The following is a 16,716-nucleotide window of genomic DNA, read 5'->3' as shown; positions in this document are numbered from 1 at the left end:
CCAAGACACCACACAGCTTCATAACTTGTATGATTAGCCTTAGGAAGGAAACTGGTAAACCATTTGGTAAACTATCACAACAAATCATTATAAAAGAAGTCCTGCAAAATCCAAACTTTTGCTATCTTACAACTTACCCAAAACTTTTTTCAAGTTCATTAACCTCTAGCATATTTGTTCTCCAAATACAGACTGTGAGAAGAGTGTTTTTTCCCCCATCTGCTCCTGGCCCATAATCTATATTTACACCATTTTTTTTAAAAAAAGAGCATGGTGTGATAATTTAAGAGCCATACTACAATTACCCAAATGAATCACCTATATTCATGTGCACATGTATATACTCACACACTAGGTATGTACACCCCACCTAATAAAACCATAAACTGAATGCTTTCTTTCATACTTTTAAATATGCTATCATATCATATGTAAGTTTTATGTACCTGACAACACTCAAATAAAAATTAGTTTATGCTTAACATTAAAATTCAACTGTTTTAAAAAATAATAAAATAATTGTGTTCAGCAGACCAGTCACGAAGAACAGAAGTCCAATTATTTTTTTTAAAAATATGTATTTTACATACTTTTTTGAATATTGAATTGCTTGTTTACCACATATATATTTTTTATAACCAGTTATGACTGATTTATGCATCATAAATCTTTTTTAAAAACTATGCACATACCTAACAATAATAAATAATTAGGAAAGTTGGGGCTATTTCCCACTTGTATCTATCAACATGGAATTGACAAACATTGAGCTATTCCCTAAAATAGCTATTATAAATAACCTTGTAAAATAATTGGGTGTGTGTAACTTTTACTGACTACAAATTATTCTAAGGTAACAGTAAAAACCCTACTTATTTGAAAGAATAGGGCAGAAAGAAATAGATAGTACATTTATTGTTATCACTCTTCACTTTTTGATTATTATATATTCATTTTTAATATGCCTCAAAGCTACGCACTTAATTTGTAACAACTGTGGATCAGCAGATGACAAAATGTAGCAGTGTGAAATTGAAACTTGTGTTAAGAACAGGATAAAGGGTACCTGAGAAAATGCAGTTGTTGCTCAGCTTTGCCCAGCAATTCTGTTAGTTTCAGACATTCATCTTTAGCTTTTGCAGTATCCTGCTGTGCTTGTTCTAAGCGCTGTTTGTTTTCATTAAGCAATACTTGTAATTTCTCAATTTGCTTTAAATACAAAGAGGAGTGCAGGAAATTCGGTTACAATAATTGAACATAATAAAGGAAGTTAGAAAAATCACAAATACCAGCACAAGTTTACATGACCGGATATTTATATTCTGGATAAAACAAAATTTGAGAAACAATCTTTATTATATTATGTTTATGTCATACTCTTCCTCAATTCTACAATCATAATATTAGTTATATTTCTCTAAACCATATTTAACAAATAAATGCAGAATGCTCCACTAGTCATTCAGATTGTAACACTGCAGCTACACCTAACTTTTACTTTTTACGGCAGAATATAATGAAGTAATATAAGATACTGTTTTATCTTTAGTTTGTTGCCACAAGAAGTTAACTATTTCATTTTTTCTCTAGTTCTTCCCTGACACTCTAAGCTTGAAATATATTTTTAAAGAAATCTAATAGGCAGTTTTAAAAATGAATAGACAAAATTTGACAACTGTCACCTAGTGCCAAGACAATCTTGAAACTTCACAGTATAGGCGTAAATATAACCTCCTATAATTTTCTCAGAGGAAATAACTAAAGTGAACAGATGGGTTTTATACTATCCCTCAAGTTAAATCAACTCAGGTTATGTCAGTCCAACAATAAGTAAATTACAATATAAAGGGACTATGTTGAAAATGGTATTTCTACCTGCCAGATGTTTGAGTCCAGAATTTAAGGTAATATTCTATCTGTTAAACTTCACTGCATTCAAAAGTCAAACAGCTTCTTTAGAATTCTTATATTCCAAAGTAAAAAAATGTAAGACACCCCCCCCCACATTACTTTTACCTAGGTATAATGAAGAACTGTGGACTATATATTGAACACTACGCCTGACCATTGACTTCTTAGCTTCAACCATATTTGGTATTTTTTAAAAAAAAAGTTATTTTGCAATTATTAGCTCTTTATATAATTCACAGACATTTAAATACCTATTGTAAAACAAATGTTACTTGTTTCTTATATCACTTCTCAGCCTTTTGACAAAGATCATGTGTAAAAACAAGTGTTAGTAAATAGCACAAGAAAGCATTTTAGGACCTTAGCAAGCAGGACCAATGTGGACTTCATATCCCTGGATTTATTGTCACTGAAGCTATGCATAAGAATAGAATGAAAGCCAAGCTCTTTTATGTATTTAAGTGGAAAAAGTAATAGTTCAAATGCATTATTAACTAGACAATATTATCATTATGCATTGTCATCATGTTGATTATCTGTAATTATGTCTCTTTTAAATCAACAAAGCGTGATAAATTGAATAACAGTGTAGAAACATTAACATGTTGACCCAGACAGTATTATAAAAGGAGGGATGAGTCCCAGCATTAAAAAAAAGGTAACTTATTGGTGAACTATATAAAGTTCAAGGCATCCTGATTTTAAAATAAAATTCTTTTTCAATACCAGCTACATTACTTTCATCCAGAGACAGCCAAGGTCATTTTAATATCCAAATATTGTAAATCAAATATTTCGGCGGGGGGGCACTCCCATTTAAAACACTGACCTACTATAAACAGAATATCTATCTATCTATCTATCTATCTATCTATCTATCTATCTATCTATCTATCTATCTATCTGAAATAATAATAGCACAATATTGTCTGCTATAGTTATTATTAATCAGCATTTAGTAATTAGAAGTGTAGGCCAAAAAGTGGAAGAGAGAATTAAGGAAATTAATTGGTCATAGCTGGTCTAGTCTTTGTTCAAGTTAGAGGAGTTCTTTAAATATTTTTATTCTGCTTTGCTTTCAAGTTATTTTAAAATCTGCTACCGATTAATGCTACCCTTAAATTTAATTTTAACCTCCAGAAACAGATGGGGTTTACACCAGAATGTAAATCACTTAAGCCAAGGTTTCAAAAATGTATAAATGATTTATTTAAATAATTAGAAGTTATAAATGAGTTTATTCAAAATTTAAAATCATAAACCTATAGCCTTTATCAGTGCAGGGTTTTTTGTTTTTTGTTTTTGTTTTGGTCTTTCTCTCTTACACACAAATGCACATATAGAAAATTTAGTCATAAGTTCTAACAAAAGATATCCTGTGTTCTGCTCACCTCAAGACTACATAAGTGCTTGGGAACATAACAGTATCTTCCTGACCTTTTGAAATATGGATTACTGATAACTGATTTTAAAAAACCGAACTATTTAATCTTATAAAAGTAAAATATATTATTCTCAATGCACAATACCATATTTACTTACCATATAATAATTATTACACAGCTTTCAAAACTCTGATCTTCTTGACTAATAATATTAAGTAAGAAACCATTGGCTGTTGAGTCCAGGCATTGATCAGTGTCTCACTCTGGGAAGGATCTGGGCCGACTATTTTGAATGAGGCAGTCTAAGACTGTTTTTGAAGGTTTTCTGGATCAGAGGATTATGACAACTATAGTATATTTCCCTTTCTTATACAAGGAACTCAAGCCAGTGATTGTAACATAGTTGCAAATACTACGGCATATTATCTAAATTAATTTGAAACTAAATTTCAAGTCTAATTTTGGCAGACAGCTTCCTTAGTTGTCTTGATGGATAATCTGAGCCGGAATTTGCTAATTCAACCAGAACTTTCATTAGCTTTTTTTAGCTCTCCTTCTGGATAGACTGTCCAAGTTTGAAATCCGTGGTAGCATATTATAATAGTTTCATACTTAATAGATGACTTATTTCAAAAAGTAGTGCTAGGAGACTGTTACTTTGCTCCATATAATTTCTGTAACATGGTCTTTACAGGATTTTCCTTCATCCCTCATGTTCTACTACAGGTAGTCCTTGTTTAGCAATTGCCTCATTTAGCAACTGTTCACAGTTATGATTTGATGAAAAAGTAACTTTACAACCAATCCTCGTATTTATGACCTCTGCAGGTCTGTAAAGCAAAGGAAAGCTGAAGTAAGATCATAAGCACAATTGCGGTTTCACTTAGTGACCGATTCACTTAACAACTGAGTCGTCAGTCCCAATTGTAGTCGCTAAGAGAGGACTACCTTTACATATAAAAATAGCAAAGTGAATTAGGTATCATTAGTATGCAATTAAAATGAATTAGTAAGGACTGGATCAAAGTCAAACCACTGAAACTGAATTTAGTTAAGAAGAGTTATTTATGGATTCTTCATTCGTCAAAGTTTCTCATGAGCTATCTGCTCTGCATATGGATGTACTGATGTACTAATTTACATTTTTAGAATGCTCCATGATTTTTGTTAATGGAGAATTTTCTGACAGTTTCAGGTGTTACACAAAGACTCTCAATTAGCAAAGCCAACTAGCCTCAGTCATCTTGACTCTTTTAATCTCCAGATTAGATTACTATAATAAGTAGAATTTGCAGAAAAGTTGAAAACTAAAATTAGTAAAAGGTACAGTTCTAAAAGTGCTAAATGTATATTGCTCAGGCTAAAATAGTTTCTGGTCTATTTCTAGGTCTATTTCAAAATATTGGTGCTTTGTCTTAAAATCCTTAATGACTTGTGGCCAGAGAATACCCTTAATCAGAAGTCCTTGTTCACATGCTAAAGTGATCTATACACATTAAAACTGACTGAATTCGGCAATAACTCTCTTCAGTTCTCTAAATTAATTCAAGTCTCTCTGGAGAAAACTTTTCCAACTATCTGAAAACTCCTGAATCCTTTTTTTTGTATTATACGAAAAACCTATGATTCCATAATAAAAGGCTTGGAAACATTCACTTCTAAAACATCTTGATAAACTATCCAAGTAGTTCTTACAGTGTATATCAAAGAAAATTGTAAAAACAAATCCACCTTAGGCTTGAAGTGTACTGTATGCGTCAGATACATAGGGCTAAATCTGGTAATGCAACAGCCAGTGATTTCTAGAGAGACTAGAGAGAACCACCATTTAAACATACTGCAGCTGCCTCCCAAGGACATCAAGAGAACAGCCAAGTATCTGCTAACTTGGAAAGGCTGGAAGAAAAAGCTGAGAATTTAAACTCAGACTTATAGAAAACCAGACCAGAGTACAGATCTACATAAAAGCTACAGAAGGCAAATCATCTGTTGTATATAAGGCATCATTCACGTCTGCAATAAAAACTGTAATAGTCAAGTCTGTCTGCCAAATTAAGCCAATTGCAGAATATGGGATTAAGTGGCTAGAGTCCTGAGATTCATGGTTGTGTCCTGTTGTGAAGCCTGACAATATATACATATACATATGTATATACATATGTACATACATATACATACATACATATATATATACATGTACATATATGTCTGTCACTAAGGTTTCACAACAGGAAGCCTGACTACACACACACATACACACACACAAAATCAAGTCTGTACTTCATCTAATCATACCTGTTTCATGGATGTAGGCCAAAAAAATTCTAGTGGGCAAAAACCTTCACTAATTTGCTTAAATATTTTAGAGAACTAAGTATTGTTGAGGCACACATTTAGGAGTTTTGTAGGGCAAAAATACCATATAAAGGTTGCAGAGGAACCTGGAAGAAAGTATGTAACATTTGACGCATTTTAGTCTAGAAAGGAAGCAAATGAGAAGGGACGTGACTGAGGTGTACAAAAATATGCCTGGTGTGGATAAAGTGAACAAGGAGAAGCTATTTTTCCCTTCTCAAAATACTAGAACATTGTCTAATAAAATTGAATTCTGAAAGAATCAGGACAGACAAAAGGAAATACTTTTTTTTACACAATACGGAATTCAACTTTGGAACTTGCTACCATGAGATATGGTGCTGCTTGGCTGGCTTCAAAAAAGGGTTGGACCAATTCATGGAAGTTATGGGGCTCAATGGCTATTAGTCTTGAAGGAGACTAATGGGCTTCCTTGTGTGGTTGGTAGGTCACTGTGAGAACAGACTGCTGGACTAGATGGACCAGACATCCAATCCAGCAGAGCGCTGCTTATGTTCTTACGTAAAATAAGTAAAACTGCCAAACAGCTTTGGAATCAGACCAGGGACTAGTACAGCTACTCACTAAGAGATCCTATGAGCTCATCACAGAGTTATGGTTACAACTGATTTATTTAAACTGTAGACACCCAGAAAAGCTAACAGGCTCTCATGCTAATGCCTTTGGAAATTTCCTCAGAGTTTCTCAAGTTCTGACACAAAACCAAAGGCAGTTCTTAAATACAGTGGTACCTCTACTTATGAACTTAATCTGTTCCGTGACTCTGATCGCAAGTCGAGTTGGTCGCAAGTCAAGGTAAATTTTCCCATAAGGTTCAATGTAATTACCGTTAATCCGTTCCGGCGTCCACGGACCACGCGTCAGGGGCGGAAAAACAGCTGCGGACCATGCAGCAGGGTGGAAAAATGGCCGCGGACCACGTCAGGGGCGGAAAAATGCCCGCGGACCACGTGGAATGGGCGGAAAATGGCCACAGACCACGTGGCACGGGCGGAAAATGGCTGCGGACCATGCGGCAGGGCGGAAAAACGGCCGCAGACCACATGGAACGGGCGGAAAATGGCCGCGGACCATGCGGCAGGGCGGAAAAACGGCCGCGGACCACATGGAACGGGCGGAAAAATGGCTGCAGACCACATGGAACGGGCGGAAAATGGCCGCAGACCACGTGGCACGGGCGGAAAATGGCCGCGGACCACACGGCAGGGCGGAAAAACGGCCGCGGACCACGTGGAATGGGCAGAAAACGGCCGCGAACCACGTGGAACGGGCGGAAAAATGGCCGCGGACCACGTGGAACGGGCGGAAAAATGGCCGCGGACCATGGGGAACGGGCGGAAAATGGCCGCAGATCCGGTTCGTAAGTCGAGGCGAGTTCGTAAGTAGAGGTAAATTTTTGGGGCCAGAGCCGGTTGTATCTCGAAAAATTCGTAAGTAGGGGCGTTCGTAAGTAGAGGTACCACTGTATAATGTACCACTCTTTATGTTCTGATCTTCCTTCTCTAATGAGGAACACTTAAGTTAGTTGAGAACTTCCTTGACTGTCCAAATATTCCCAATACTCTTTTTATTTCTAAAGGAGAGAAAAAATTCTAGGAGCTTTTCGTTACTTTCTTACTTACATAATCATAAACTTCAAACCATGTTTTTCAGAGAAGAGACAATCTAGCAAGCTGTACAGAAAGTGAAGTTTTCAGGAACTCTTTGCTTTCCGCAGAGCTTACTGTTCTTTGCTAAGCAGGAATAGGTTTGTTATTTAACTCTGAAGGAAGACACAGAATTATTTTCCTACCTACAATGCTTTGGTTTTGCATGCCACTCAGAGTCCACTGCAGTTTGGGCAGCTACAACAAATGTGAATAAATGAATAAAAAATAACTAAATGTTTCCTTACCTTTCTACCAATGGTTACTAGCATCTAAGCCCTGAAAAAGCTAGGGCTATTTACATCTCTAAGTATGACTTCCTCTAGGAACTGTGAGGAGCATGACAGAGGCTGAGAAGAATCCTTTAATTTACAATAGAAAAGTATGGGTTCCTTATGAGTTCATGCTGATTGTAAACCCCAAAGGAAAAAAAATGAAGGTTGGGCTTGCCTACATGATCCAGGAAGTACCATCTTCAAAGTGGAGGTGAGATGAGATGAGGCAGGGCGGGGCAGGGCACTTTCTTTTGTCACACTTTATTGGACAAAACCCAAGCCAAGTACCAGAGCTTGGTTATTTCAGCAAGACCTATTTTGGAACTGCTTATAATTCAAGATTCAGAGATATAAAACTTATTCAGGCAAAAATATCTACAACCAAGACATTCTTTAAAATTATACTAATTGATGATTTAGAACCAATTATACTTTTTAAAAAATAAAAAAACAAAATATAAAGAATGGATAGTCACATGTAAAAAACAGAAATAATTAAAAAGAGGGAAGGTCGAGGCTACAGGGGTCTGAACTGTTTTACAAGGAGTCATTGAGTACTTTGTACAAAGCAGGCTGGCCCTACTGCAAGGCAGACAATTCAAGCTGAAAATACAAAGAGGTAAGGAGGTGGAACAAGGTATTAGAAAACACATTGCTACGTTGCCATACAATCAGCTCTATGTAACTAAAATAGCAAACTCCTCTCACATGTAATGAGGGATACTGTTCCATCTCTGTTTTGAAGTAAAAAAAAAAATGCAATTGTAGTTCAGTTGGGCTTCTCTAAATGGAACAGTTAGGGGTGTCTTGTCCTTTGCTGTCCTAGGCAGCAAAATGTTTTGACCATTCTTGTAAGGATCTTCAAATATTTAGGCTTTCTACAGCCAACTGAGTAGTGTTACATTTATCTTAATTGAATTATGGAACAAAAATTAAGCATAAGAGATTTCAGATGGTTCCCAGGTCAATGCACAGAGGGTAGCAGAGGCCCTTCCCCATCTTCATAGAGCATTTCCAAAGTTCAAAACTATAGATGTGTTTGGTTCCATTTTATTAGACTCTTTATCCATCCTTCTCAAACAGAAAAGGAGTCAAAGGTACTTGTATAGGGACCATAAGTAAAGGTAAGAATATGTTTTGGCAAAACTGGGGCATTTTATGCATCATTTGGATGGAAATACTAGCAGTCCTGTCTTTCTTTTGTTGTAAGTATGACTTTCCAGGAACTTCCTTGACATTACTTTTTCCTAGATCTCCAATTACTAATACAATGCATTCCAAATGGAGCTCACTTCTGAGAGGCTCTGAAAATTCAAATTGATACAGAACATGACAGCAAAGTTGTTTATAGAAGCTAGATAAATATAGGCATTATATACATTTTACCTAATTATGGATTTTTTCACCAATTATTTTTTTCATCAACCATTAGGAGAAATGGATATGCATCCAAAAAGATGTATGAATTTTCCTGCCCATTTCAAGCAAAGAAGTTGGCAAACCATTGAAGAAATATACCAGAACAAACCTTTACTTCAAAAAGTATAACAAAATTTTGGGGAGCTGAGACAAATCCATCCATTTTTACTTGCCACAGAGAATTTTTTATATCACACTTACACAATCTTTTACCAGATGCTCTGTTATAGGACAATGGAAACGATCCTTTTACACATCAATAGAGCTCTATTTTTCCTCTCCTTACCCTGCCTATGCATTTAGGAAAATCATTAGGATATTCAGTAAGTATGAAGTGCATTAATCAGCATTCCCACCTAGTCTTTACTTTCATTCTTGCTTGTTTTGAATATCCAGAGAATTTCAGACAGTAATATCAGTGCATGACATGCACAGCCTTCTCAGTCTAAACATTCAATCGTGGTGCCTATTTATACCTGTGCTTGCAACACTCTGTCTACGATGTGAACAGATCATGTCCAATATATTTATTATCACTACCACTTGCTGATAATACTAAGGTTAGAAAAGAAATCCTGCTAATTGTTGATTTATCATTGAGTTTTTTTATCTATATCCAAAAATTAATCAATATATTTACAGGCCATTCAAACTTGTTGCCTATATTTCTCAAAATATTCATTTTACCTTAATAGAGAACTGTTTTATTTGTGTCTCCCTAGGCCTTGTGGAGGTTGTGACAAACTTCTGAAGAACTATATTAGTTTAAAATGACTGTACACAAAGAAGATTGCGCCTTAGTTCTGCTTGATAGCCAACACATTGTTTTAACCCATTGTCTCTGCCAACCCATTTTAATCCCACCACAAGGCTTTTCCTGAGGACTGGGAAATCTTCTAGAACACTATGCCATGTAGAAAGCTGCAGGAGCAGGGAAGTGCATGAATACTGGATGCCCTCAATTATGTGATTGGAAAGTGCTTTCTATTACTTGGACACAACTGAACAGTAAGGACCTAAAAAGACTGTTGGGGGGGAAAGAAAAAGTCCTGTTTTGTAGTTTAATTTTATTTTATAGATGCTACAAAAGGTATAAAACAGTATCTGCTGTTTTAATTGGTAATAATTGCCATGATTATTTTAGAAATGAAGTAATTCAAGTAATTACATTTTTCATGATCTCTTTATTAAATCACACTTACTTTTTGAGTGAATAAATATCTCTGAGTCTGCCATTAAGTATAGAAGTAATGTATAATACAGGCTTTCACAGGTTTCACCATAAATGTATACAGTTCAACTGTTTTGTATTTAACTGGTTTATCCCAATATTAATAAACCTAATTTGTATGACACAGAGGACAAGCAAGTCTTGAAAATATCCAATATTAATCAGCAATTAATTCTCTAGTTTGGACTTTTTATTAGTTTTTATTAATGTTTTAAATACAAAAATACAAAAATAAAATTTACTTAGTGCTTTTAGAACGTAAGCTTCTCAGGAATCACTTGGATTTACTGTGTTAATTTTTGAAATACAAAATAATATAAGAACAAACGTATATAAGTGAATATCACAGAACACACATACACATAGACAATGTCTGTTCATGCATGCATGAAAGAGTATGTTAAGATTGGAAGAAAAAAAATGTCCTTATAAAATATTTTACTAGTACTAAAATAAGTATAATAAATGGATTTCTTCTCATAAGAACCCCCAAAATACTTATCACGAAGGAAAAAAACTCATTTTTCTAAAAATTGCTTGATATAGTATTCTCTCTTACCTGATCTTTAACTTCAAGTTCCCTTATTGTTTTTGTCCTATACTCCCTGTGCTCCTTTTCTGCTTCATCCTTCTTCATTTTGGTCTGATTCAATTGATAACGTATTTCTCCACACACCTGTTAGATCAAATAGATAACATCCTGCAGTTTCAGGACTCCACAAAGTAGTATTGGTTTAGAGAAGAACGTTTGATGCCCTCTAGTGGTTATTTTATATATTTATTATTTTATCATTTCCACTGAATTCTGTAAGTTTTTATATGGTACTTCTATTTTTAAAAATGATGCTTTAGAGCTTACTTTACATAGCAGCCCTAGAGTTCCTTATCCCATTATTTTTTTCATGGCCACACAGCTACTAATTCCATTCTTTGTTGCTCTTTAAGCCAAAATATATCCATCATCAATCAATTCCAGAAAATCAGAAATTATACAATGAGCATAGACAGCATTAGCTGGTCAGAGTTGTGTTGCTATGCCTTTTAGGAGTAACAGAGAAAGAGGGGGGAACATATTCCTATTTGTGAGGCAACAGGATGACATCCCATCATGTTGAAGGAATTTTATTGTAGTGTAGCTGGAAAGACAGTGACTGCTATTTGTCGCAATATAATTGCAGTTCCTCCCCCCCCCCCACTCATCCTCAGCACAAGAAAATATTTTCTTCAAAGCTTTTTATAGGAAAACAAAAAGCGATGGAATGGGGCACTTTAAGAAGACAAGGAGAATTCACAAATTTTGCATGCATCATTAAGATGCAGATATTAGAATTCTCATTATTTTTTCTACATTTGCTTCAAGATGGAAACTTCCATACTTACACTTCATAAACCCTGGAGTTAGCAACTTCTTTTTCTCCAGGGGCCTCCCTTTTTAAAAAAAAGGTATCTAACGTTTGCAGGGCTGCATGGAAATAACACAGTGACATTATCACTGATTGATGGGGCTGAAATGTTACACCCCTGACTCATTAGGTGGTTTTAGGAGATTTTCACAAAATTGGTTTGCCGTTAACTTAATCTGTTTAATTCAACAAAAAGGGCAAAAAGTATATCACCCAAAATCACAATTTTGCTTCCAAATTTAAAACAATGTAAGGGGTTCTGGTGACCAGAGAAATGAACTGTGGGATCACATGTACGGTCTATGCAAATTGGCCACTCTCATTTTAAATAATTATTTTTATTTTGAGGGAAGTGCAAATCTTTTATCTAGACAATGAATTACAATAAATAATTCACACTGAAAAAAAAAATTCCCAGCCATCAGACTTCAAAGTATTTGAAATAATGCTGAGCTTAGATTTATTCTCTGCTGGAATCATGTTCTTCTCCCTATTTCAATCATGAACACTCTTTAAATTCTATGACATAGACTAACTCAATGTCTCCATTTATAGCAATGTTTCTCCATTATATGAAAAAATACTGAATAACAGGAGTTAATTTAAATATTAATAGAAAAGCCAATAAGTAACAAACATTTTTCCTCACAAAATTAGCCCCTTTCATTATCAGGAAGTGGGAGAATGTGGGAAAACTATTAGGATAGCAAATTTAAGAACTAAATTTTATCTCTAGAAGAGCTATAAAATAAAATAGGAGACGAAGTAGACATGCATCTTAACACAAAATGAAAATAATCCTACCTTTTCAGCCTCCAAGTAAAAGAAATTAAATAAATATGTTGAAATATAATTTACACACCTGTTAATATTAAGGTAAGCAAATAGAGGAATATAGAACACTAGAAAATATTCATTGCAGCATAGGGCAGCCAGGATTATGCTTTGCTGTCAGTCCAGGTTGTAATATGTACCAGAACCAATGTTCAGATGAAGGGTCCATCAGGACAGACTATGGCATGGACTATAAGCTGATACAGACATTATTTCAGCAACCAGCTGATTGAAATTGAAGACTTTTGAAGCTGGATTCTTATTCAGCTACAGACCATGCAGAACTTTCTAATACTACTTTAGTGACAATAAGTTCAGGTTTTTAGTTCTTATTTGACCCTTTGCAAAGCTATTGATTGAACTTACTGCAGATCCTCTGCTGCTTATGCTCCTTTGTGCTGGCAGAGCTCAACCACCCTCACTGGATCAGTTGGTTAAAGTCAATTTATGCAGTTAAAATGGGAGTTAGTGAAAACTGCCTCTTCTGTATTTTCAAAAACTATTCTACCTTATTGATCTCCATTTCACGAGAAGCATGCTGGTTCTGAGCTTCTTCCAGCTGATTGGTTAGAGAGGTCTTTTCCCTTGTAATTCTGTCAATCTGAGTCTCCAGACCAGCAACATTCTGAGATAAAGACATTACCTGAAATAAAATTTTCAAGCAAAAGATTATGCAGATATTTCCACTGGTAGACAAAAATTGACTTTGCTCCTAAAAGTAGGTAAAAAATAGATTTCCTGCTTTGCAACTTTTTTATTCCTTCCATGTAGGCCTAAATTGGCATGTAGTAGGCCTAAATTGGTGATAATTGAGTCCTTTATTTAGCTATTATTATCATTTTGTTGCTTGATATGATTAGGTCAATTGCTTTGCCTGAGAAAGTCTCTGATAAATTCACATGCTTAAAAAATGAAATGGAAAATTATTATTTTATTGGGATTGCCAGGATTTTACCTGTTGTATAAATGACAAAATGAATGCCCAGGAGGATATATCAAAACTTTTAGTGGCCCAACATAAGAATATTTAATGTAGAGATTATTATCTGTAGTATAATGTAGGTAAATAAATGTAATAATAATAATAATCCAAAAAATGTTTTAAAAACCTAAAAGCAAATAATGGAACAACATTTAAAATCATTAGTTTTTCAAAATGGCAAATACTTTGCACAGATCACTAAAAACTCTATTACTTAAAGGAAAGTTTTGGATTAAAAAAACTATTAACTATAAATCAAAACCAAAAAAGTTTATAATCACAATATGCTTACAAGCACAAGGTATGTCATTTCCAGATCGGTTAGTACATAAGATTTTACCTGCAAAAAGTTATGACTGAAAAAACATTGCTTCCCTAGCATGGGTTAACAGTTGATTATTTTTTTTTATTTTGCCATCTAATTATCTGTAATTTTTAGAGCCAATTAACATTTAACAGAGACCAGTGCTTGAATTCAACTTATGCATGGGTGATGGGATTGCATGCTTCTTGCCCATCTGACTAGAAGGTTAAGAGCTAGTAGAAGCAAATCTTTTACAATGGCAGTCAGAGATGGTAAAAGATAATTTGGGGGCTATATGTAGTACTGGTGCATCAGGGTCCAGTTGCCTGAATTAGTATATTACCATATTACTAATATTAATCAATGAAAATACTTACTAAGGTTTAACCCTCTTAATTTTACTATGAACCTGTTATAGTAGAGCTCATTTGTGTTGGCTCCTTGTTCACACATACTTTGTGAACATATGTTTGCCTGATAATAGCCAGAGAACCTTGGCTCAAAAGTTCCATGTTGTTTAAGACATGATATTCTAGCTGGGAAAAGTTTGTGGATTATCAAAACAAAAGGTTTGACTATTACTGTCTGTGTACCTCTGTACATGACAAAGGAAAGAGAACTTTCTTTCTCTGCAGATAATTAAATATGTAGGGCAAAATTGTGCTAACAGCCATTGTTCTGCAAGCATACACACACTGGAAATGTTCAGTATGATCAATCTAGGACTTTGCTGGTGGAAAAAAAAGAATGATAAAATACTGTCACTCTCTTAACAAAAGTTAACTTTTATCATCAGAGGAGTTTGTAATAATCCTTTTTGTATTGTCAAAGGCTTTCACGGCCGGCATACGATGGCTGGTGTGGGTGTTCCAGGCTGTGTGGCCGTGTTCTTGAAGTTTTGTTTCCTAATGTTTCGCCCGTACCTGTGACCGGCATCTTCAGAGTGCAGGAGCACAGACAGGAGCAGTTCTCTCTGTGCCCAGGGTGATGTGACCCTTCTGTGGGTATTTATAGAGATCTGGGGGGAAGGGGGATTGGGGGTGTGGGGGGGGTTGAGTTACTGAGTGGCTGCTTGTTTAGGTGTCAGCATCTGTGTGTATCTTCCTGGGGATTAGGCAGGGTTTTTTCTTCTATTGAATTGTTAACGAGGGGCTGCTGGGGGTGATTAGCAAGTTCATTGTGTGATCTGTTCACATGTCCTAGTGGCTGAGCTGAGTTCGTTGACCTTTTGCAGGCTGTATTTTTCAGGATTATCCTGAACTCAGCTCAACCACCAGGACGTGTGAGCAGCTCACACAATGAACATACTAATCACCCCAGCAGCCACTTGTTAACACTCAACAGAAGAAAAAACCCTGCCTAATCCCCAGGAAGATACACACAGATGCTGACACCAAAACAAGCAGCCACTCGTTAACCTTCCCCACACACACCCCCACACACCCCCAACCCCCCACACACACACCCAATCCCCCCCCCCTCAGATCTCTATAAATACCCACAGAAGGGTCACATCACCCTGGGCACAGAGAGAACTGCTCCTGTCTGTGCTCCTGCACTCTGAAGATGCCGGTCACAGGTACTGGCGAAACGTTAGGAAACAAAACTTCAAGAACACGGCCACACAGCCCGGAACACCCACACCAGCCAATCCATTTTGTCTTTGGAAGGATATTTTTGTTACACAAATACATCCAAGTTTCTTTCACTGAGTGGCAAATGTTGATTTTTTTCTTTGTCCTAAGCCATCCAGTAAGCAGTCCAGAATTGTTTGGGGCCCAAAGCCCTTATAATTACATTGAGACTAGGGTATCTTTCTTTTCTTAGCCAGTTTCTAGTTTATTTGCTCCCTTTCTCAAATCTCAGCACTTTGATTTAGTTTAAGAAACTGACTCAATTTATCTGATTACATATAATTTGTTTATACTGTATTTTGGTTGTTTTTATTTTTATAAAGTGGACATTTTATGTATTTATGTTATGGGTAAACTGCTGTGATATGGACCATGGAGAAAAATTTCCATGATTCTACCTAACACCATTTCCAGTTTATCCTGGCACTTATTCCTCACTTGCCACATCTATCTCTAACTCACTTGATTGTCTTGCTGCCCAGAGAAATAATTCAGTCCATTTCATATTAATAATCTTTTCCATCAGTAAACCAACCACTGAGCCTAATGACACACTTTGTTATTATAATTTTGCATCCAATCTTTTTCTCTCTCTGAATTTCTGTAAAAAAACAAACACATTACCCCTATGTGCTTTTGACACTGAGACTTTACTCTAGGTCAGATAAGGAAATGACCTGACAGTTACACTTCAGATTTCTGGTTAAAATAGTGACTTAAAATCAAGATTTGACCAACTGTTTGATCTTCATGCCCTTCATACTGGCTAAGCCTTCATTCAATGGCTCTATCATCACTGCCAAACTCATCTTCTAAACTCCTGTATTGGCTGGTTCAAAATGAAGTGATTTGAACAATATTGATAGGCTCAAAGCATTTTGCTTCACATAAATTTTGGTTCTAAAACTAAAATTCTAAAAAGTAGCCTGTATGCAACAACAACTTTCAGTTGTCATCAAGTAACCTTCAATTGTCATCAAGTCGTCATATTACCACTCTTAAGTATGAGATAATCCTTAAACATTTCTTCTATTTTCTATGGAATAAAAATATTTCTGTTTTTCCACTGTGCTATTTTCACTATACCTAAACTTTTCTTGCTCTTATGCGGCCATTAATGTTTCTCCAGTACTGCTTTCCTCCCTATATTCAGTAGATGCTATTTCCTTTCTATTGTTACAGGTTTTTTTAAGCCAGAGGCAGACTTTAGAAATTAAAAAAAAAACAACAACTCTGCACTTGAGGGATACAGGATGTGACAGTGATGCCGTGATGTTATCAGAGAGACTGAGGCTGGGATTTTCAGGATTTTTCCA

At 35.6% G+C, this 16,716-nt stretch overlaps 1 protein-coding gene across 7 annotated transcripts in view; it reads right to left on the bottom strand.

Annotated features, from left to right (window-relative positions):
- The window catches only part of SDCCAG8 (SHH signaling and ciliogenesis regulator SDCCAG8), a 122,337-nt gene that overhangs the window by 78,101 nt on the left and 27,520 nt on the right, over positions 1–16,716 (bottom strand). For all 7 annotated transcript variants that reach the window (XR_015796692.1, XM_088144075.1, XM_088144089.1 and 4 more), the window contains 3 exons: positions 12,989–13,123; positions 10,803–10,919; positions 1,067–1,209 (listed from right to left, as the gene is read on the bottom strand). Coding sequence is in view for 6 of the 7 variants with exons in the window: in XM_088144075.1 (XP_088000201.1) it covers positions 1,067–1,209; positions 10,803–10,919; positions 12,989–13,123 (395 nt within the window). In the remaining variant the exon portion in view is untranslated. The remainder of the gene's footprint in view (positions 1–1,066; positions 1,210–10,802; positions 10,920–12,988; positions 13,124–16,716) is intronic.

This window comes from Python bivittatus, unplaced genomic scaffold (assembly GCF_059951505.1).
Source record: "Python bivittatus isolate LINGU-HERP-01145 unplaced genomic scaffold, Pbiv_v1 ctg000020_np1212, whole genome shotgun sequence".
In the NCBI taxonomy this organism is placed as follows: Eukaryota; Metazoa; Chordata; class Lepidosauria; order Squamata; family Pythonidae; genus Python; species Python bivittatus.
Note: the sequence above shows the minus strand (reverse complement) of the source record. Positions and strands in the feature narration are given on the sequence as shown.